Raw genomic sequence first — 23086 nt, 5'->3', positions numbered from 1 at the left:
GTGCATTAGCCCAACTGTACATGCGTTTGTGGGCTAAGCAAACCTCTTTACTATCGAGGCAAGAGTAAAGGGGACTCGGATTGCGTCCTACCCTCGCTCGGACGGTAATTCATCCGGGCAGGACCCTATAGGGCCCACTTTCATCGCTTTTCTCGGATCATTTTAAGGTATGATCCTAAAAATGAAGCAGGTCCACAACTCCAGTGGACCACACTAAAAGAAGATGCAGTGACAATGACACTCACCGTTGAAACCTTTCAAAGGGCCACCATGATGTTTTTTTACCATCCAACCTATTCATAAGGTCATGTATACATGGATGAAGTGAGAACACAAATATCAAATATCAGCTTGAACCGAAACTAGAGTTGGGCAAGATGCACCCGATCAAGTGGATCCGACCCGATCCTACCCGATCTTACCCGATTCGAACAGAACCGACGGCCTGGATCGGGCAGGTTCGTGTAGGATCAGGTAGATCCGACCGTTAATCGGATCAGATTCGGGTTAAAAGCAAATTGGATCGCATCGATCCGAAATCCGATCCATTTGGAACCGATCCAATCAGATTCGAACAGAACCAGATGTAGTTAGTAACTAGAAAATTACAAATTTACCCCTATATATATATATATCTTTTACCTTTTTTTTAACCCTACCCATCCCTCTCTACCTGAACGGCCACACCTGAACCCTAAATCCCCCAAAACCCTACCCGTCCCTCTCTAGTCTCTACCCGCTGGCCACTCGAAATCATCTTCTTCAAAACCCAATAGAGAAAACCCATCGGTCTCTTCCCCTCTTTTGATTTCTCCTCTTCTGTAGAAGTATTTGTCTATAATAAAGAAAGAAAATGGTGGGATTTTTGGCATTGCAGTGCTTGATTGATTTGTTGGTAGCATGGATTTCTCTGATGATTGGGCTGGGAATCTTTGCCCTTATCCTTTCAATTCTCTGCTCAGCTGCTTTCTTACACAATGCAAAAGAGGTTTCTTAGATAGATAGAGAGAAAGATAGATTGAGTTTTCTATCCGGAGGTATTTTTTCTATCTCTTTTTGTGGTTTATTTTTTATTTTTAGTAAAATGGTAGAATTAGATAGATTTATAGAGGTTGGCTCTATTGTTTTAGTGTTAGTATTTTGAAAATTTTTTATAAACGCATTTTGATTGATTTGCATGCACAAATTTTCAATTTTGGGAATTTAAATGGTACAGCCAAAAGATTTGTGGAGGTTCTTGTCTCTAGAATTTTAGTGGTACTTGATTTTGATTTTGACTTTTTTGTTTTTCAAAATTGATATCTACACACCCCTGATTGATTTGTATACACACACTTTTTATTTTGGGAATTGAAATCATATAAAGATTTTTAAAGGTGTTTTAATTGTAATTTTAGTGTTGGTATTTTGATTTTTGGTCTTTTTAAGGTATTGGCACAAATCTGATCTGAACCTGGCCAAATTCGATCCGACTTAGTTTTCCTAACCGAGTTGGACTTGGATCGGTTCAGGCCAGCATGGGTTAGGATCGGATCGAGTCAGATGACCCGGACTCGGTCCCGAATCAGATCGAGTTCGGGTCAGGCCATGCAAAACTCGAACTGAGTCGAGTTGGACCTAATCCGATTCGACTCGGTCCGATGCCCAGCTCTATCCGAAACTTCTTCAGCTCCCAAGAAGTTTTTACCGATGGACGTTCAATCCCCACTTTTTAGTCCACTTAAGACCTGTACTTGCCTCATTTTTTTGGATCATATCTTAAAATGACCTGAGAAAAATGATGAACCGCGTGGATGAAACACTTAAATCACGATGGGTCCTACAAAGCCCTGCCGGAATGTATTACCGAGGTAGGACGCAATCCAAGAGGTAGAGTTATACTCCAACACTATATTTTTAAAATGTGTTGCTCTTCAACGAGTTGTACGGAGATCCAGACCGTCCAAATCGCTGACCCAATTGTGAGTGTTTCACTATCCAAAAATTAAAATTAGAAAATAGTAGTAACCATCTGATTTGATCCCTTGCAATTTGGACCACTTATCTATTTTTAACTTTTAACCATCCTTTTTATACCTATCAATTGGGTGGTTGAGATTGCTTGATCTATTTGATTTTAGAGGTATTGCACAATGTGCTAAGTAATGGGATTTTCTCGTGTAAGTGGGGCCATGATTCATTGATTGAAGCCGTTATATCGTGGGCCTTCCCATGAATGCCAAACTATTATAATATTTGGCCCTTTTTTAGTTGGATGTGAAGAAGAGTTGCTACATCATGATATGTTGCAATAGGCTTTAGCCTTTGTATCTGAGTCCTCTTCCAATGATCCAAGTTATTTATTTTAAGGGTTTTTACTTTTTATGATGGAGATGCGAATACGGTAAAATAAAATATCTCATTTTGATGAACGGTCACAATAACATTTGTATGACAAACGGTTGAAATATTCAGTGTGAAATATTTATTTATTTATTTTGAAACGACCCATCTAAGTGAATTCGTACAAATTAACAGTTTGGATCATTTCCAAAAGCAAAAAATCAACTGCTAGAGTCGCAATGTATCTTAGCCCATTCCATCGGGATGCATCAGAGAAAAGCCTAGGCAAGGATAACTGATCCTGCCTTTACTCGGGGAGCGGATTGGCTGATGTACCACACACCAGCTATATAGCCGCTGTAAGTACGTGTCGCGCGAGGACGAGCACTAACGCTCCCGGAGCTTCGAGTTATACAAACAGTTCAAAGGAGATCAAAGTTACATGGCCCTACTGTGATTTATTTATTACATCTACACCATTCATCTATTTTTAGAGATCATTTTATAAAATTGTTCAAAAAATGAATCATATCCAAAGATCATCTGGACAACACCACAAATAACAGTGGAGATAATGATTTTACCATTAAAAAATTGGTAGGGTCCACCATAACATTTTTTTTTTTTTTCATCCCGTCTGTTCATAAGGTCACAAAGACCTAAATGAAGAGGAAAAACAAATTTTATATTGATCCAAAACTTCTATAACCCCATAAAGGGTTTGGATGGTAGACGTTCAATTTTCCACTGCTTTTTGCATTATGGTCCACTTGATGGTTAGATCTATCTTATTTTTTTATCTCAAGCCTTAAGAGGAGCTCTCCAAATGGATTGATGGTTTTGATATAACACATACCTCATAATCGACCCACAGAACTTGGTGCCGTCAATACAGCAGCTATATAGCGGGAGGTACACCTGCCAATCCGCACCCCTTAGATCGGAAGCCCACTGCATGTGGAAGCGGATTGCGTGGTGACTCACCACGCTCAGCGTACCGAGTAAACTCTGTGAGGTCTACCATCATTTATATATTTTATCCGCTCTGTTCATTCGTTTTCCCAGATAATTTTAGGGCTTGAACCCAAAAATGAAATATATATTACATTCAAATGGACAACACCACAGGAAACAGTTGAATTGAACTTCTACTGTTGAAAATTTCTTGGGGCCGCATAAGCTTTGGATAAAGCTTATGTTTGTGTTTTCCATTCATACGTGTCTGTATGATCTTATGAATATGTTGGATGACAAATAAACATCACTGTAGGGCCTAGCAAGGTTTTAACGGTGAAAATTATTATCCCCACGGTTTCCTGTGGTGTGATCCACTTGATCTTTAGATATGATTCAATTTTGGGTTCAACCCCTTAAATTAGATGGAAAAACAGATGAACGGCGTGGATAGACCACATACAGTCAAGGTGGGCCCAAATGAGTTTACTCAGTACAACAAGAGCTTACCGAGTAACTCGGTACGTAAGCCATAACTTAGACGTAAGTGTCTGTTCATCCGTTTTGACAGCTCATTTCACGTATGATCTCAAAATTGAAGTATATCCAAAGCTCAGGTGGACATTGATAATGAAATCTACCGTTGAAATTCAGAGGGCTCACGGTGATGTTTATTTATCATCCAACCCGTTCATAAGGTCACACGGACATGCATGAACGGAAAACAGAAATATCAGCTTGATCCAAAACTTCTATAGCCCCAAATAAATTTTCAATGGTAGGCATTCAGTTCACACTGTTTCCAGTGGTGTGGTCCACTTGAGCTTTGGATATGCTTCAGTTTTAAACTCCTCCACTAAAATGATATGGAAAAACTGATAAATGGAATGGATGATAAGAATACATCACTATGGGTCCCACGGAGTTTACTCAGTACGCTGAGATTATTGAGTTACTGTGTACGTTATCCACTTTTCTAGTTATTATTATCATTTCGCATAACGTATGAGAGAAGTATCGTTACTCTCTCAAGCGTGAAAGAAAATGTATTAAAGAGAGAAACTGCCTATCTACAGTAGCATACATGCAGTTGCAGGAGAGAGAACTCTTTCTCTCATGACCATGAAAGCCATTCTCGCTATTTTTCATTTTCTACCTATAATTACACTATTTTCTACTGTTCAAGCCACCCTTGTTCACAAATCCAACGATGGGTCTAGTAAAAATTTCAACGTCGTCGATTATGGGGCCGTAGGCGATGGACGGATAGATGATTCCGACGTAGGCATTTTTTATCCCTAAAATTTCTTTACTGTAATTAAACTTAGTTTGTTTGTGCTTTTCTTTTCTTCACCTTTTTATTTTTATTATTTTTTATAAATTAAATTAATTCAACTTGGAGGAATTATGGGACATGTTAATCAATTAATGACGTCTTCTGGTGTCCAGGATTCTTTTTTGGGTGATCCAAACCGTTGAAATGATGGGCCTCCTTTTGGATGAGAGATATGACGGAGATCTCTCTTAGATACAATGATCTTTATCCTCAATTGGTGGCCGAAGAATGGATGATTAAGAGAACAAATTGAATAACTGTGTCCATATTAATATAGAAGGGTTTGAATATTTTAATCTGGAAGTTTTTTTAGCGTGCCCATCTACAGTGGGGCCCATCAGATCAACAGTTTGGATAGAAGATGACAAATTTCTCCAAGTATATGCATAGTCTGTGGGCCATTGATCAGATGGTTAGAACCGTTTGATCAATGTGATTTTAGCATGGTTTCTGGTGAAGAGTGTGTTGTATTGGATGGACATTGCAGATCAATGATCAGGACCGTCCGTAAACCTGATACAAGCAATGTCCACCATCATACGGTGCAATCAGTTGCACCATTTGCCTATAGAAGCTATACTAATATTGGTTTTTATGGTTCTTATCTAGGCTTTTAGAGATGCTTGGAAATCGACGTGCGAATCTACAGGCTCTCCTACCATGCATGTTCCCGTGGGCCATAACTTTCTATTGCATTCGTTGATCTTTGAGGGTCCTTGTACGTCCAATGATGTTCGAGTTGAGGTAAGTTCTCTTCATGCACTTGCCTAGCTAGGTGCTTTTGGTCTGGCCCAACCTAACGTCATCAGCACCATCCAGACGGTTCATATGATTACAGCCAAAAAAATTCTTATGCCCAATGATCCTAACCATTGTCTTAGAGAACTTTTGCTATTGGACCGTGGCTGTTGCTCTTTTTCCTTGGTGTCCATTTCTAGCCCACTGATTGGATGATTAGGGCGGATCCATCCGTCCATATAATTTTTTTTTGCTAAAACGAACTGGGTCACACCGGACGATTGGTCTAGATATTTCGTTTGGTGGGCCCTGATGAACATTTCTATGATTTGCAGGTGTTGGTCCATCTGGTTGGTCCAATGTGGATGGGCCATGGTACAAAACACACACAAGTTCCATAATCGGATGGTTAAGATCCTTTCTTGGGTGTTTTTTAAACATTGGCCCATCCACGTTGTGGCCACCGGATGGGCAGTTTGGATCGACGAACAATAGAAAGCAGATCTGAGCTGGACCTATGGCAATCAAACTCGATGAACTAGAAATCCTTATTGGATGAGCCATAACCTAATAATTGAATGATCTGATTTTCCTAATTGCAATGTTATAATATTAAGTCATCAATGGTCAGGATCATTTGATCAACACCATTGTCAGTCTGTTGATTGATGGTCGAGTACTGCACTATTGGTCAAAATCTTGGGTGGGCCACAACACAAGGCAATGTACAATCGGATGATCATAATCACATGATGTGGAATGATAGGTCACCATCTTTACCGTCCAATCAGTGCACATACACATTGATCAGGATGCTTGAATCAATTGGCCACCTCTTGGATGGGCCATAATCCAAACTTTTAATTAAAACATCTGACGTTCCCGATCATCCGTGTAGAATGGTTTTGTGGTTGAAATGGTCCATCAACTGAATGTACGGTCTGATTTGATAGAAATCAAATCCAAGCCATGCCATAATGCAAAATCTATTTCATGCAGATTAATGGGAACATAGTTGGAGAAAGTGATCCTTTGGAATGGCAGTGCAACGACTGTGATTGTCCCAAGTGGATTATGTTTTCTAAAGTGAACGGGCTCTCCATCACTGGATCCGGTACGATCAACGGCCAGGGATCGAATTGGTGGGCTGGGACTTGGAAACAGAAACATGCAAGATTCTCCATCTTTGGCTTGAGCAATTTTGATGCGAAGGTAGAGAATACACCAATTAAATGGTGTATGCACAACATAGAACCGTCAACTTACAATTTAAAGGTCATAAGGCGATCGTGGCCCACCCTAAACTCATTTTCTAATCCAACTTTGCCTTCTTTTTTTTCTTGTTTTTTTGGGTTTTAATGTGCAGGCTTGTAAGAAAAAACCAACGGTGAGACAACAATCCTACGTGTGATTTTGTGCATGTGGATGAATATTGGAAATGATCCACCGACAATGATGATTCACTACCGGTGATCTCAACCGTAGACTACTTAGATAGTAGCTGATGAAGAAGGATGTGTAGGATCCGCTACCTATCATCGTCTGATCTTGATCGGATGGTTGGCGTCCAACATAGGATCATTCTCTTTCACTCTCTTATTATTATTATTATTATTATTATTATTTATTTTTTTTATGGACATCCAACATTTTGTACGTCAAAATTCACTAAATTGGAGTAAACCCGTCCACCAGACACGTGTCACACATTCACGCCAATATGGACGGATTGGGATTGCCTGCGTGTAGAAAGCATAGAGGCGGGCATCGAGTCCAGCCGGACCGAGTTAGGTCCAACCCGACTCAATATGGTTTTGGAAAAATCCTCAACCCGAACTCGATCTGACTCGATATCGAGTTCAATAGGCCTGACTCGATCCAAGTCCGGGTCTTGGCTGGGCTGACCCAAACCGAATCCGACTCGATCAGAGATATCGAGTCGGATTGAGTTGGCACTAATTCGGATCAGGTCATCTAGCTCGAGCATTGGATATGCTTCAATTTTGGGGATAAATTGGATGGACAAAAGGGATAAAATGGATGGATGGAGAGGATAAAATAAATAAATCATGGTGGACCTCACAGAATTTACTTAGTACGCAGACAGCAGACAGAGGGGATAAAATGGATGGATGGAGAGGATAAAATACATAAATCATGGTGGACCTCATAGAATTTACTCAGTACGCAACCCACTTCCATCTCCACCATTTCTTATATGATGTCTATCCTCTTAACATTAAAAAAAAAAAAAACCACAATAGATAGAGCACCTGATGGGCCGTTGGCGTCCGTTGTCAGACAGGAGACGAGAGAGTTAGAGAGGAAGAGGAGGAAGGCTGAAGGTTGTTGCTGCCTGCTGGATGGGACGGGATGGTCGACCGATGGGTGCCGGGCGGGAAAAGGTTGAGACTTTTTTCGAATTGTGGCGTGCGGTGGATATAGTAGAGAGATTATGAATTAAGTGTGTGTGTGTGTGTGTGTACATACATACATACATACATACACCCTACCTAATAACGAGTCTAGTCAGGTTTTAGATCGGGTCGAGTCTGATAGATCGAGTTTCGGGTCAAGTCAGGTTGAGTTACTGGGTAACTCGAACTCCACTCGATTTGAGTTTGGATTGGGGGAAGCTTACTCCGTTTGAACCGACTCATCCATTCAGTTCGGGTCGAGTTAGGTATGAACGAGTTCGAGTCAAGTTAGGCGAGTCGAGTCAGCTCATGCCTAGCTCTAAGAACACATTACCCACATGGGCAATGTGTCTAGGTGCTCTATGAGCCCTTCCGTACTGTATGTATTTTATCATAATATGGTCTACCCGAGCTTCGGATTTATCTCTTATTTTTTTTTCTCATATTTTAAATTGATCTTGGAAACTAGATGGATGGGATGTAAAAAAACACATGTTATGGTGGAGCCCACAGATCTTTTTCACGTGTATACACGTAAGCACGAATTCGAGTGCAATCCATACTACCAAAATTGGGAGTCGATTACGTGCGCCCTTACAATGGGCCCACCTGATTTATTCTCTATCTATGCCGTTCACATGTCTTTTTGGCATCATTCTAAGGTATGATCTAAAAAATGAAGTATATTAAAAAAAATCTCAGATGGACCGAACCATAAGAAATAGTGGGGAACAAATGCTCTACCGTTAAAACATCATAGGGCCAATGTTTATTTTCCATCCAAACCGTTGATAAGGTCATACAAACCTGAATGAAAGCGTCTGTGGCCCACAAAAGTTCTTAATATTTAATCAACATTAATCACCATTAATGTTTCCTACGATACAGTGCACGTGAGATTTAGATCTGATTTATTTTTGGGCTCTTGCCCTAAAATAATCTGGAAAAATGGATGAACGGTGAGGGTATTGAATACATATATCAAGGTGGACCCCACGCTAAGGGCTGCACCAAATCCACTCCCAACAAAATCATGGGACTCATTGGAGCATAGCTGGAAAAATATACGGACAGGATAATCCTATCTGTACATATGAAAACCATCAAATGAACGGTTAAAAAGAAAACAGACAGCTTCCCAGACCCCACCAACAGCTCATTTGATCAACACAATCTGAACCGTGTGATTGTCATCACGGTGGTTGTTGCCACAGTTTAGTGATTAATGACAGACGTACATTGTAGTCACAACGTATGCATGAATGCATTTATTCATTTATTTCATATTGCTATCTAATAAAAGCATACAGACCCTTGCATTTATTCATTTATTTCATATTGCTATCTAATAAAAGCATACATACCCTTGTATGGAATTTGGATGCATTTTTGTTTCTATACAGGCACTGACCATTTACCACAGCACACATGTGAATGTTAGTGGCCTAACCTTTGTGGACAGCCCACAAATGCATGTGGCCGTTGAAAGTTCCACATGGGTGTATATGTCCAATCTCTCTATAAAAGCTCCAGAAGACAGTCCAAACACGGACGGAATCCACATCCAAGGGTCCAAATACGTCAAGATCAGTCATTCTCTCATTGGGACAGGTATCTCTTTCATCCCGGTCACTATTTCTAATTGCATCGGGATTGGTGTCAGTTTTAGTTGTGAGTTTCATACCAGAACACCAAATGTGACCTGGGTTCAGCCCTTATGGCCTGTTTGGGAGCGTGGGTTTGAAATCATCTTGTTCTGTTTGGTACCTTAAACTGAGAATCAACTTTAATCTAAAAGTAGCTATTCATGGTATACTTGTAAGGGTTTGAATTTAATTACTAAATCAACTTTAATATCTCTAATTAGTGAACTTATGTAATTTTTGACACAATGGTTGTAATAAGCCCGCTAAAATATATACCTTGCCAAAAAATGATGAAATTCCAAGTCCCAGATGGGTCACAAGCACAAGATCACGTCTGAGTGACTAACCAACGATTGTTAACCGTTGATTTACATGGACAATGTTTGGACGATGCTGATCATTGTATTAAAATAATTATAGTGATGCAACTGAGAATCTAATTATTTTATGATATCATTAGTGAGCCATGTGTCTAATAGGGTAATAGTCGATCTATTGATACACACGTTACATATGCAACTATGAGAATGATTTTAGATGTAATCCAAGGTCTTACCTTGGATTTCAAACCCAAGGGGATTTGAAAACCCCAGTTTCTTTATGGTGTCAAACAACCCAATGGATTTAAAATCCCCTCAAATTCTCCCAAATCCATGGTACAAAACCAACCCTTAGTCTAACCCATATTGGGATTGGACCCTAGACTTGAGTTTTGGGATAAAATTACTAATTGGGTTAAGCCATGTAGGTTGGCTGGTCTAGGGTTTAGGGGTCTGCCTTGGACATAGACTTATCGTTGGAGCGGATTAGGTGAGACCCCGTGCAGCCGTACTCACCCGAGATGGTGTGGCCTTTACCATGGGGCCCACATTGATGTATGTATTTTGTATCCACGCCGTACATGTGTTCTTCCAAATGATTTTAGCATATTATATAAAAAATAAAGTAGATCCAATTATTAGGTGGACAATGCCATTGGAAACAGTGGTGATTTAACTCCCTACCATTAAAAACTTATTAGGGAGCACTTTAATGTTTCTGTAATGTTTATTGGCCATCCAATCTGTTGATAAGGTCATATAACCCGGGATGAAGGGAAATAACAAACATCAGCTTGATCCAAAACTTTCTGGCCCACTAATGGTCAATCGCCACTGTTTCCTATGATATGGTCCACCTGATAATTGGATATTCTTCACTTTTTTTGGATAATGGCCTAAAATGATATGGAAAAACGGATGGACAGTGTGGATATATAATACATACATCAAGGTGGGCCCCATGGTAAGTGCCGCACTGTCTTGGCTGAGACGGGGTCTCACCTGATCCACTCCCATTTGGTTGCATAAAATATCTTGAAATTTCATTACATTTCATGAGTAATCAGTTATTTCATGATATTTGGCTCAACCAAACAGACCCTTCAATTTTTATTTATTTATTTATTTTTATTTTTTTAAATGAGATATAAGAGTTGCTCAATTTGCATTATGGAGGTGTAAGAACAAAAGCATGCTTAATAAATGGCTTGGATCCAGTCTCAAGTCCAAGACCAAACCCAGGTTTAAGTTCATTCATGGTGCTAGGGGCTAGAATTTCAAACCCACTGAATAAGCAGGCGAGACTAAGTGGGCCCTACCCATTCCATAACCCAGCCTATTTGGACGGCTTAAATGAACATTGGGTGACTTGGGTTTAGGTCATTTGGATTTTCGGTCTCCGGATCTGCTCTCACTGTATTTATTTTTGGTTTCTCATGTGCAATGTAGGAGATGATTGTATTTCAATTGGACCCGGTTCTTCTTACATCAACATCAGCACAATCACATGTGGACCTGGTCATGGAATAAGGTAACAGATATCCACTTATACAAATGGGACCCATGGTTCAATGATTCATAACATTGGTCAGTTGGGCCCCACTATGAATGGAACGTGCACATACGTCCCCAATAAAATGATTCTACATATCGAATGTGGACCATCAATCTATTTTTCTCACATTGACTGTCTATTTCCAGGCCATAAATTGATGGGTATAGGATTGTCCATTCCTAGAGATTTTCATGGCATTGTCTATCCAAAGTGGAACCCACAAGACCCACATCCCCCACATGGAGGATCAGATAATTATTTATTTTGAAAGATAACTTTGGTGGATTTTTATTTCGTGAAGTATTGGAAGTCTCGGTAAAGGAGAGCGGAACGAAACAGTGGAAAATGTTCATGTAAGTGGTGTGGTACTTAACAGAACTTCTAATGGAGTTAGAATAAAGACATGGCAGGTAATCATCTTTCCTAAACACACATTAGATATATAAACAATACATCATTATTCAGTGTATGATGGACCGTCCATTTCTCATCAAGAGACCCTTGAGAATGGATGATGGATGATGAGTTATATACTGAAAAGTGGTATCATAGAACAAACCAGATATATATATATATATAAATGTTTGTATGTATTTAACAAATGAATAAATTATTTTATTTTAGAATATTTATTTAATTTTTGAGTTTTGTTTGCAGGGAGGAATGGGCTACGCTAGAAACATTGTGTTTGAAGATATATCCGTTAATGAGGCCGATCGGCCTATCATCATTGACCAATACTATTGCGACGCCGATGAGCAATGCAAAAATCAAGTGAGTGACCCATGCCTTCAGGTGCTTGTTTTAGAAGATAAATAGTGTTGGGTGCATGAGCTCCTATTTTTAACTTCATAGTGAGCCTAGGTATGCCAAATACAACATAAAGGCAATAGCTTCTTACAATATTATACTATGAAATATACATACACATATTATTCTCCCAGCAGCATGCATGGAGCTGTTTGTGTTGTGTGTGTCTATATATATATATATATATATATATATATATATATATATAGGTCTTAAGTCTAATTAGGCAGACCACATGTTATGGTCCTCCTAGCAGGTAACTTCTAACTTGCTAAGTGCGCAGGACATGTACATCCAACCCATGCAATAGATTATTTATAAGGATCACTTAATGTAAAAATCAGCCCTATCAATTGTCAAGTGGACCACACTTGTATTTTGTTATTTATCAATGGCTATACACTGTTTTCGATGTGGCTCTTTTAATGAGTGAATAGGGCTGCTTTTTAGAATAGGTGATCCTCATGTTGGGTTACCTACTAGGAGGATTGGATGTCACACCCACTAAACATGTTTATCTATTGGGTGGCCTGTAAACTATGCTTCAACCAATTGGACTTGAGACCTTGTGTGTGTGTGTGTGTGTAGGCGGGTGGGTAGGCTCCATCGTGAGGTGTGATTACATCGACCCTATTAGTCATATTCACCCTTCCATTGGAAGGGTGAATCACAGACTTAAAAATCCATGACTTAGGTAGGTTACATCATAGACAACAATTAATGGTAGGTATTCACCTATTGAAATCTTCATGATTGTTTATAGGGCCCACTAAGATGAGGTTTAGAAATTCAACCCATCAATTATATGTGTCATACTTGGATGACAGATCACACCAAGTTAATTCAGCTGTATCCAAAACTCAACTAGGCCCCAACAAGTGCTTGTACATGTTTTAGGCATAATTTCACATATTTTCAAATGGTGTGGCTCACTTGAGTTCTTGATATAGTTGATTCTTGAATATACCATAACCTAGAGGGGACCCACCCAGTGCACCGTGTGGATGTCCAATACATATTACAGTGGGGCCCACACAGCTCAAACTCATGGGAAGCTCCCTTGAGGTTGACCTCATACTATATATATGTCTGTGTGTGTGAGAATAGTAATATATGGGATTAGATTATGACTATGTACATATAAGACTGTGTACATTTGGAATTCAACTTGATTTCTAATAGGATTTGAATTGTTTTGGGCCCGAAATTAACCTATTGTTAATCTAAATGAAATATATATATAGAGCCAATTAAATCCGTTGAGCTAATCCATGGATATATGTGCTAGTAGACGGGTGGGCGGGCGGGTAAGCTCTATTGTGATGTGTGATTACATCCACCCTATCAGTCATATTCACCCTTCCATGGTGAATTACAGACCTAAAAATCTATAACTTAGGTGGGTTACATCATAGACAACAATTAATAGTGAATATTCACCCATTGAAATCTTCATGACTGTTTATAGGGCCCACTAAGATGAGGTTTAGAAATTCAACCCATCTATTGTATGTGCCCTACTTGGATGATAGATCACACTAAGTTAATTCAGCTGTATCCAAAACTCAGGTAGGCCCCAACAAGTGCTTGTAGATGTTCTAGGCATGATTTCACACATTTTCAGATGGTGTGGCTCAATTTAGTTCTTGACCCAGCTTATTTTTGGATATACCATAGCCCAGAGGGGACCCACCCAATGCACTATGTGGATGTCCAATATATATTATAGTGTGGCCCCACACAGCTCAACCTCATGGGAAGCTCCCTTGAGGTTGACTTCATACTATATATATGTTCGTGTGTGTGAGAATAGTAACATATGAGATTAGATTATGACTGTGTACATTTGGGATTCAACTTGATTTCTAATATGATTTGAATTGTTTTGGGGCTCGAAATTGATCCATTGTTAATCTAAATGAAATATGTATATAGAGCCAATTAAATCCGTTGAGCTAATCCATAGATATGTGTGCTAGTAGACGGGTGGGTGGGTGGGTAGGCTCTATTATGATGTGTGATTACATCCACCCTATCAGTCATATTCACCATTCCATGGTGAATCGCAAACCTAAAAATCCATGTCTTACTGGGTTACATCATAAACAACAATTAATATTACATATTCACCCATTGAAATCTTCATGATTGTTTATAGGGCCCACTAAGATGAGGTTTAGAAATTCAACCCATCTATTGTATGTGTCCTACTTGGATGATGGATCACACCAAGTTAATTCAACTATATCCAAAACTCTAGTAGGCCCCAACAAGTGCTTGTACATGTTTTACGCATGATTTCACACATTTTCAGATGGTGTGGCTCACTTTAGTTCTTGATACAGTTGACTCTTGGATATACCATAACCCAGAGGGGACCCACCCAATGCACTGTGTGGATTTCCAATACAGATTACAGTGGGGCGCACAAAGCTCAACCTCATGAGAAGCTCTCTTGAGGTTGACCTCATAGTATATTTATATGTCTGTGTGTGTGAGAATAGTAATATATGGGATTAGATTATGACTATGTACATATGAGACTATGTACATTTGGGATTCAACTTGATTTCTAATAGAATTTGAATTGTTTTAGGCTCAAAATTGACCCGTTGTTAATCTAAATGGAATATGTATATAGATCCAATTAAATCCATTGAGCTAATCCATGGATATGTGTTCTAGTAGACGGGTGGGTGGGTGGGTAGGCTCCATTATGATGTGTGATTACATTCACCTTATTTATCATATTCACCCTTCCATGGTGAATCACAAACTTAAAAATCCATGACTTAGGTGGGTTACATCATAGACAACAATTAATAGTAGGTATTCACCCATTGAAATCTTCATGATTATTTATAGGGCCCACTAAGATGAGGTTTAGAAACTCAACCCATCTATTGTATGTGTCCTACTTGGATGGCGAATCACACCAAGTTAATTCAGTTGTATCCAAAACTCAAGTAGGCCCCAACAAGTGCTTTTAGATGTTTTAGGCATGATTTCACACATTTTTAGATGGTGTGGCTCACTTTAATTCTTAATGCAGCTGATTCTTGGATATACCATAACCCAGAGGGGACCCACCCAATGCACTATGTGGATGTCCAATACATATTACAGTGGGACCCACACAACTCAACCTCATGGGAAGCTCCCTTGAGGTTGACCTCATACTATATATATGTCTGTGTGTGTGAGAATAGTAACATATAAGATTATATTATGACTATGTACATATGGGACTGTGTACATTTGGGATTCAACTTGGTTTCTAATAGGATTTGAATTGTTTTGAGCCCGAAATTGGCTCATTATTAATATAAATGAAATATGTATATATAGAATCAATTAATTAAATCCGTTGAGTTAATCCATGGATATGTGTGCTAGTAGACGGGTGGGTGGCTGTGTGGGTAGGCTCTATTGTGATGTGTAATTACATCCACCCTATCAGTCATATTCACCCTTCTATAGTGAATCACAGACCGAAAAATCCATGACTTAGGTGGGTTACATCATAGATAACAATTAATAGTAGGTATTCACCCATTAAAATCTTAATGATTGTTTATAGGGCCCACTAAGATGAGGTTTAGAAATTCAACCCATCTATTGTATGTGTCCTACTTGGATGACGGATCACACCAGGTTAATTTAGTTGTATCTAAAACTCAAGTAGGCCTCAACAAGTGCTTGTAGATGTTTTAGGCATGATTTCACACATTTTCAGATGGTGTGGCTCACTTTAGTTCTTGATACAACTGATTCTTGAATATACCATAACCCAGAGGGGACCAACCCAATGCACTGTGTGGATGTCCAATACATATTATAGTGGGGCCCACACAGTTCAACCTCATTGGAAGCTCCCTTGAGGTTGACCTCATACTATATGTATATTTGTGTGTATGAGAATAGTAACATATGAGATTAGATTATGACTATCTACATATGAGACTGTGTATATTGGGATTCAACTTGATTTCTAATAGGATTTGAGTTGTTTTGGGCCCGAAATTGACCCATTGTTAATGTAAATGAAATATGCATATGGCGCCAATTAAATTCGTTGAGCTAATTCATGGATATGTGTGGTAGTAGACGGGTGGGTGGGTGTCTGGGTAGGCTCCATTGTGATGTATGATTACATCCACCCTATCCGTCATATTCACCCTTCCATGGTGAATCACAGACCTAAAAATCTATGACTTAGGTGGGTTACATCATAGACAACAATTAATAGTAGGTATTCACCCATTGAAATCTTCATGATTGTTTATAGGGCCCACTAAGATGAGGTTTAGAAATTCAACCCATCAATTATATGTGTCATACTTGGATGACAGATCACACCAAGTTAATTCAGCTGTATCCAAAACTCAACTAGGCCCCAACAAGTGCTTGCGGATGTTTTAAGCATGGTTTCACATATTTTCAGATGATGTGGCTCACTTTAGCTCTTGATATTGGATATACCATAACCCAGAGGGGACCCACCCAATGCATTGTGTGAATGTCAAATACATATTACAGTGGGGCCCACACAGCTCAACCTCATGGGAAGCTCCCTTGAGGTTGACCTCATACTATATATATGTCTGTGTGTGTGAGAATAGTAATATATGAGATTAGATTGTGACTATCTACATATGGGACTGTGTACATTTGAGATTCAACTTAATTTCTAATAGGATTTGAATTGTTCTGGGTCTGAAATTGACCCATTGTTAATCTAAATGAAATATGTATATAGAGCCAATTAAATCCGTTGAGTTAATCCATGGATATGTATGGTAATAGACGGGTGGCTAGGTGGGTAGGCTCCATTGTGATGTGTGATTACATCCACCCTATCAGACATAATCACCCTTCCATGGTGAATCACAGACCTAAAAATCTATAACTTAGGTGGGTTACATCATAGACAACAATTAATAGTAGGTATTCACCTATTGAAATCTTCATGATTGTTTATAGGGCCCACTAAGATGATGTTTAGAAATTCAACCCATCTATTGTATGTGTCCTGCTTAGATGACGGATCACACTAAGTTAATTCAACTGTATCCAAAACTCAAGTAAGCTCCAACAAGTGCTTGTACATGTTTTAGGCATAATTTCACATATTTTCAAATGGTGTGGCTCACTTGAGTTCTTGATATAGTTGATTCTTGAATATACCATAACCTAGAGGGGACCCACCCAGTGCACCGTGTGGATGTCCAATACATATTACAGTGGGGCCCACACAGCTCAAACTCATGGGAAGCTCCCTTGAGGTTGACCTCATACTATATATATGTCTGTGTGTGTGAGAATAGTAATATATGGGATTAGATTATGACTATGTACATATAAGACTGTGTACATTTGGAATTCAACTTGATTTCTAATAGGATTTGAATTGTTTTGGGCCCGAAATTAACCTATTGTTAATCTAAATGAAATATATATATAGAGCCAATTAAATCCGTTGAGCTAATCCATGGATATATGTGCTAGTAGACGGGTGGGCGGGCGGGTAAGCTCTATTGTGATGTGTGATTACATCCACCCTATCAGTCATATTCACCCTTCCATGGTGAATTACAGACCTAAAAATCTATAACTTAGGTGGGTTACATCATAGACAACAATTAATAGTAAATATTCACCCATTAAAATCTTAATGATTGTTTATAGGGCCCACTAAGATGAGGTTTAGAAATTCAACCCATCTATTGTATGTGTCCTACTTGGATGATGGATCACACCAAGTTAATTCAACTATATCCAAAACTCTAGTAGGCCCCAACAAGTGCTTGTACATGTTTCTAGGCATGATTTCACACATTTTCAGATGGTGTGGCTCAATTTAGTTCTTGACCCAGCTTATTTTTGGATATACCATAGCCCAGAGGGGACCCACCCAATGCACTATGTGGATGTCCAATATATATTATAGTGTGGCCCCACACAGCTCAACCTCATGGGAAGCTCCCTTGAGGTTGACTTCATACTATATATATGTCCGTGTGTGTGAGAATAGTAACATATGAGATTAGATTATGACTGTGTACATTTGGGATTCAACTTGATTTCTAATATGATTTGAATTGTTTTGGGGCTCGAAATTGATCCATTGTTAATCTAAATGAAATATGTATATAGAGCCAATTAAATCCGTTGAGCTAATCCATAGATATGTGTGCTAGTAGACGGGTGGGTGGGTGGGTAGGCTCTATTATGATGTGTGATTACATCCACCCTATCAGTCATATTCACCATTCCATGGTGAATCGCAAACCTAAAAATCCATGTCTTACTGGGTTACATCATAAACAACAATTAATATTACATATTCACCCATTGAAATCTTCATAATTGTTTATAGGGCCCACTAAGATGAGGTTTAGAAATTCAACCCATCTATTGTATGTGTCCTACTTGGATGATGGATCACACCAAGTTAATTCAACTATATCCAAAACTCTAGTAGGCCCCAACAAGTGCTTGTACATGTTTTACGCATGATTTCACACATTTTCAGATGGTGTGGCTCACTTTAGTTCTTGATACAGTTGACTCTTGGATATACCATAACCCAGAGGGGACCCACCCAATGCACTGTGTGGATTTCCAATACAGATTACAGTGGGGCGCACAAAGCTCAACCTCATGAGAAGCTCTCTTGAGGTTGACCTCATAGTATATTTATATGTCTGTGTGTGTGAGAATAGTAATATATGGGATTAGATTATGACTATGTACATATGAGACTATGTACATTTGGGATTCAACTTGATTTCTAATAGAATTTGAATTGTTTTAGGCTCAAAATTGACCCGTTGTTAATCTAAATGGAATATGTATATAGATCCAATTAAATCCATTGAGCTAATCCATGGATATGTGTTCTAGTAGACGGGTGGGTGGGTGGGTAGGCTCCATTATGATGTGTGATTACATTCACCTTATTTATCATATTCACCCTTCCATGGTGAATCACAAACTTAAAAATCCATGACTTAGGTGGGTTACATCATAGACAACAATTAATAGTAGGTATTCACCCATTGAAATCTTCATGATTATTTATAGGGCCCACTAAGATGAGGTTTAGAAACTCAACCCATCTATTGTATGTGTCCTACTTGGATGGCGAATCACACCAAGTTAATTCAGTTGTATCCAAAACTCAAGTAGGCCCCAACAAGTGCTTTTAGATGTTTTAGGCATGATTTCACACATTTTTAGATGGTGTGGCTCACTTTAATTCTTAATGCAGCTGATTCTTGGATATACCATAACCCAGAGGGGACCCACCCAATGCACTATGTGGATGTCCAATACATATTACAGTGGGACCCACACAACTCAACCTCATGGGAAGCTCCCTTGAGGTTGACCTCATACTATATATATGTCTGTGTGTGTGAGAATAGTAACATATAAGATTATATTATGACTATGTACATATGGGACTGTGTACATTTGGGATTCAACTTGGTTTCTAATAGGATTTGAATTGTTTTGAGCCCGAAATTGGCTCATTATTAATATAAATGAAATATGTATATATAGAATCAATTAATTAAATCCGTTGAGTTAATCCATGGATATGTGTGCTAGTAGACGGGTGGGTGGCTGTGTGGGTAGGCTCTATTGTGATGTGTAATTACATCCACCCTATCAGTCATATTCACCCTTCTATAGTGAATCACAGACCGAAAAATCCATGACTTAGGTGGGTTACATCATAGATAACAATTAATAGTAGGTATTCACCCATTAAAATCTTAATGATTGTTTATAGGGCCCACTAAGATGAGGTTTAGAAATTCAACCCATCTATTGTATGTGTCCTACTTGGATGACGGATCACACCAGGTTAATTCGGCTATATCCAAAACCCAAGTAGGCCTCAACAAGTGCTTGTAGATGTTTTAGGCATGATTTCACACATTTTCAGATGGTGTGGCTCACTTTAGTTCTTGATACAACTGATTCTTGAATATACCATAACCCAGAGGGGACCAACCCAATGCACTGTGTGGATGTCCAATACATATTATAGTGGGGCCCACACAGTTCAACCTCATTGGAAGCTCCCTTGAGGTTGACCTCATACTATATGTATATTTGTGTGTATGAGAATAGTAACATATGAGATTAGATTATGACTATCTACATATGAGACTGTGTATATTGGGATTCAACTTGATTTCTAATAGGATTTGAGTTGTTTTGGGCCCGAAATTGACCCATTGTTAATGTAAATGAAATATGCATATGGCGCCAATTAAATTCGTTGAGCTAATTCATGGATATGTGTGGTAGTAGACGGGTGGGTGGGTGTCTGGGTAGGCTCCATTGTGATGTATGATTACATCCACCCTATCCGTCATATTCACCCTTCCATGGTGAATCACAGACCTAAAAATCTATGACTTAGGTTGGTTACATCATAGACAACAATTAATAGTAGGTATTCACCCATTGAAATCTTCATGATTGTTTATCGGGCCCACTGAGATGAGGTTTAAAAATTCAACCCATCTATTGTATATTCCGTACTTGGATGACGGATCACACCAAGTTAATTTAGTTGTATCTAAAACTCAAGTAGGCCTCAACAAGTGCTTGTAGATGTTTTAGGCATGATTTCACACATTTTTAGATGGTGTGGCTCACTTTAGTTCTTAATACAACTGATTGTTGGATATACCATAACCCAGAGAGGACCCACCCAATGCACTGTGTGGATGTCAAATACATATTATAGTGGGGCCCACACAGCTCAACCCCATGAGAAGCTCCCTTGAGGTTGGTCTCATACTATATATATATATATGTTTGTGTGTGTGAGAATAGTAACATATGGGATTAGATTATGACTATGTACATATGAGACTGTGTACATTTAGGATTCAACTTAATTTCTAATAGGATTTGAATTATTTTGGGCCTGAAATTGACTCATTATTAATCGAAATGAAATATATATATATATATATATATATATATATATATATATATATATATATATATAGAGAGAGAGAGAGAGAGAGAGAGAGAGAGAACCAATTAAATCCATTGAGCTAATCCATGGATATGTGTGCTAGTAGACGGCCATACCCACCACCGTCATAAGCTAAGCCCAAGAATCAATTTCAATTTCAAGTCCAATAAATAAATAAAATGACCCAGTGCAACTATTAGATCATGAGTATTTTTAGTTAAGGCGCTAGTTTCATAGATATAAGCTGAAAGTACTTTATTTTACATAGTTGCTAAGTTGTTTTGTGGTAAATTGTTGCAGACATCAGCTGTGAAAGTGAGCAACATCACGTACAACAGAATTTTTGGAACATCGCAGCGGAGTAATGCCATAAATTTTGCATGTAGCAAGACGGTTGCCTGCACAAACATATTTATGTCCAACATTGGCATCGATTCAATTGGAGATAATGAGCTTACAACATCATTTTGCCAAAATGCCTATGGAATTATTCGAGGACAAGTCATTCCTAATGTTCCATGTCTAGTAGCCTATACACAATAAAAATTTCATGTACTCTTTAACTTCAAAGGTTTTTTTTTGGGGTTGCTTGTACATTATTTCAATAAATTAGAAATATAGAGTCATATGGTAAATTGAAAAATAAAGTTCGAAAATTAATTGAAGTATTGAAAACTTAAATATTTGATAATGCTTAACTGGTATTGAAGTTATTATTTTTATATATATATATATATATATATATATATATATATATATATATATATATATATATATATATATATATATATATATATATAACACACGCACACACACACTTAGGCCGTAGTGGGATTTCACCACCTATGGGTACTCGAACCCTTGACCAGGTGTTGAAACTCCTAAGAGTCTACCACGAGAGCAGGAGCAAGGTCCCCCATGGATGGTAGCTTTTAGTTATATATACTTGTATTACTCGCTAGACTTTCGGGCTAAAGAACATCTGCCTTTGGGGTGACACACTGAATTGCTTGAGCCATGCACATGTTAGCTATGTCTGCATGTGTGGAATGCTTGCATTTAATATATTGAGGTTATAGGCTGCAAACAGGATTTAAAAATATATATATAAATAATAAATAAATAAATTGCACTTATAGATTATATATATGATAAGAAATTCAAGTTGCTTTAGCTAAAATCGCTATAATAAAAATGCACTTAACAAATAAGGTAGGGATGATCCATTGTGTTTACAAAGGATATATACATGATACTTTATACAAAACTCTAGTCTTAAGGTGCACGATAAATGTGATATGCACACTATTTCATAATGGGAAATGGTACCACGATGTGGTCCTCATGGGCTCTGTGAGCCCCACTGTGATGTGTGACAGACATCCACACCGTGCATTTGGTAGGTCCCCTCTAGGTTAGTGATGTGTGATAGACATCCACACCATGCATTTGGTAGGTCCCCTCTAGGTTATGGGATGTGTCATAAATCAACTGGAACTTAGGTCAGCCGCACCATCTGAAACCATTAGATGGAAAGCCCTAAAATTTGGTGTATCCCCACATCCAAGTGGGACACACCAATGGATCATCTAAACCCACATCTCACTGGCCCCTATATACAACCAGGAAAGTTTCAATGGGGCAAGCATCCACTCTCAACTGTTGTCTATAGTGTGGCCTACTTAAGTCATTGATTGGCTTGATTTTTAGGCCCATGGCTCACCATGGAAGGGCACATCTAATTAATGGGATATTTGTCTGTCCCACATTATGGTGGGGCCCACGGAACTCGAACTCATGAGAAGCTGGCCCAAATAATACCTTTTTCTTTTCACAATACGTAAATGATATTAAGATACATGTTATAATAAATGTTAAGATCTTAAGCTATAAGTTACATGGTATAATAAATGGTTAAGATCTTAAGCTACATCGATGTTTTTTAGTTGGCAAGGTGGCTTAAACTGAGTCCTTAATCTAA

At 38.6% G+C, this 23086-nt stretch overlaps 1 protein-coding gene across 1 annotated transcript; it reads left to right on the top strand.

Moving 5' to 3' along the window:
- The first annotated feature begins 853 nt into the window (after positions 1 to 853).
- On the top strand, positions 854 to 21740 carry LOC131244245 (probable polygalacturonase At1g80170). The gene is made up of 9 exons (XM_058243881.1): positions 854 to 988; positions 5222 to 5356; positions 6350 to 6562; positions 6717 to 6737; positions 9171 to 9378; positions 11183 to 11264; positions 11590 to 11698; positions 11946 to 12062; positions 21406 to 21740. Exons 1-9 carry the CDS (start codon positions 854 to 856, stop codon positions 21646 to 21648), a joined length of 1263 nt encoding a protein of 420 aa, XP_058099864.1. The 3' UTR covers positions 21649 to 21740.
- Positions 21741 to 23086: the final 1346 nt, after the last annotated feature.

The sequence above is a fragment of the Magnolia sinica genome, chromosome 4, assembly GCF_029962835.1.
Source record: "Magnolia sinica isolate HGM2019 chromosome 4, MsV1, whole genome shotgun sequence".
Classification (NCBI taxonomy): Eukaryota; Viridiplantae; Streptophyta; class Magnoliopsida; order Magnoliales; family Magnoliaceae; genus Magnolia; species Magnolia sinica.
Note: the sequence above shows the minus strand (reverse complement) of the source record. Positions and strands in the feature narration are given on the sequence as shown.

Excerpts from the sequence above, each read along its gene's own strand:
- LOC131244245 (XM_058243881.1), top strand. The coding sequence starts at position 854 with ATGGTGGGATTTTTGGCATTGCAGTGCTTGATTGATTTGTTGGTAGCA. Across the intron at positions 5,357-6,349 it reads CCAATGATGTTCGAGTTGAG|ATTAATGGGAACATAGTTGG; the intron begins GTAAGTTCTCTT and ends TATTTCATGCAG. Across the intron at positions 6,738-9,170 it reads CTTGTAAGAAAAAACCAACG|GCACTGACCATTTACCACAG; the intron begins GTGAGACAACAA and ends GTTTCTATACAG.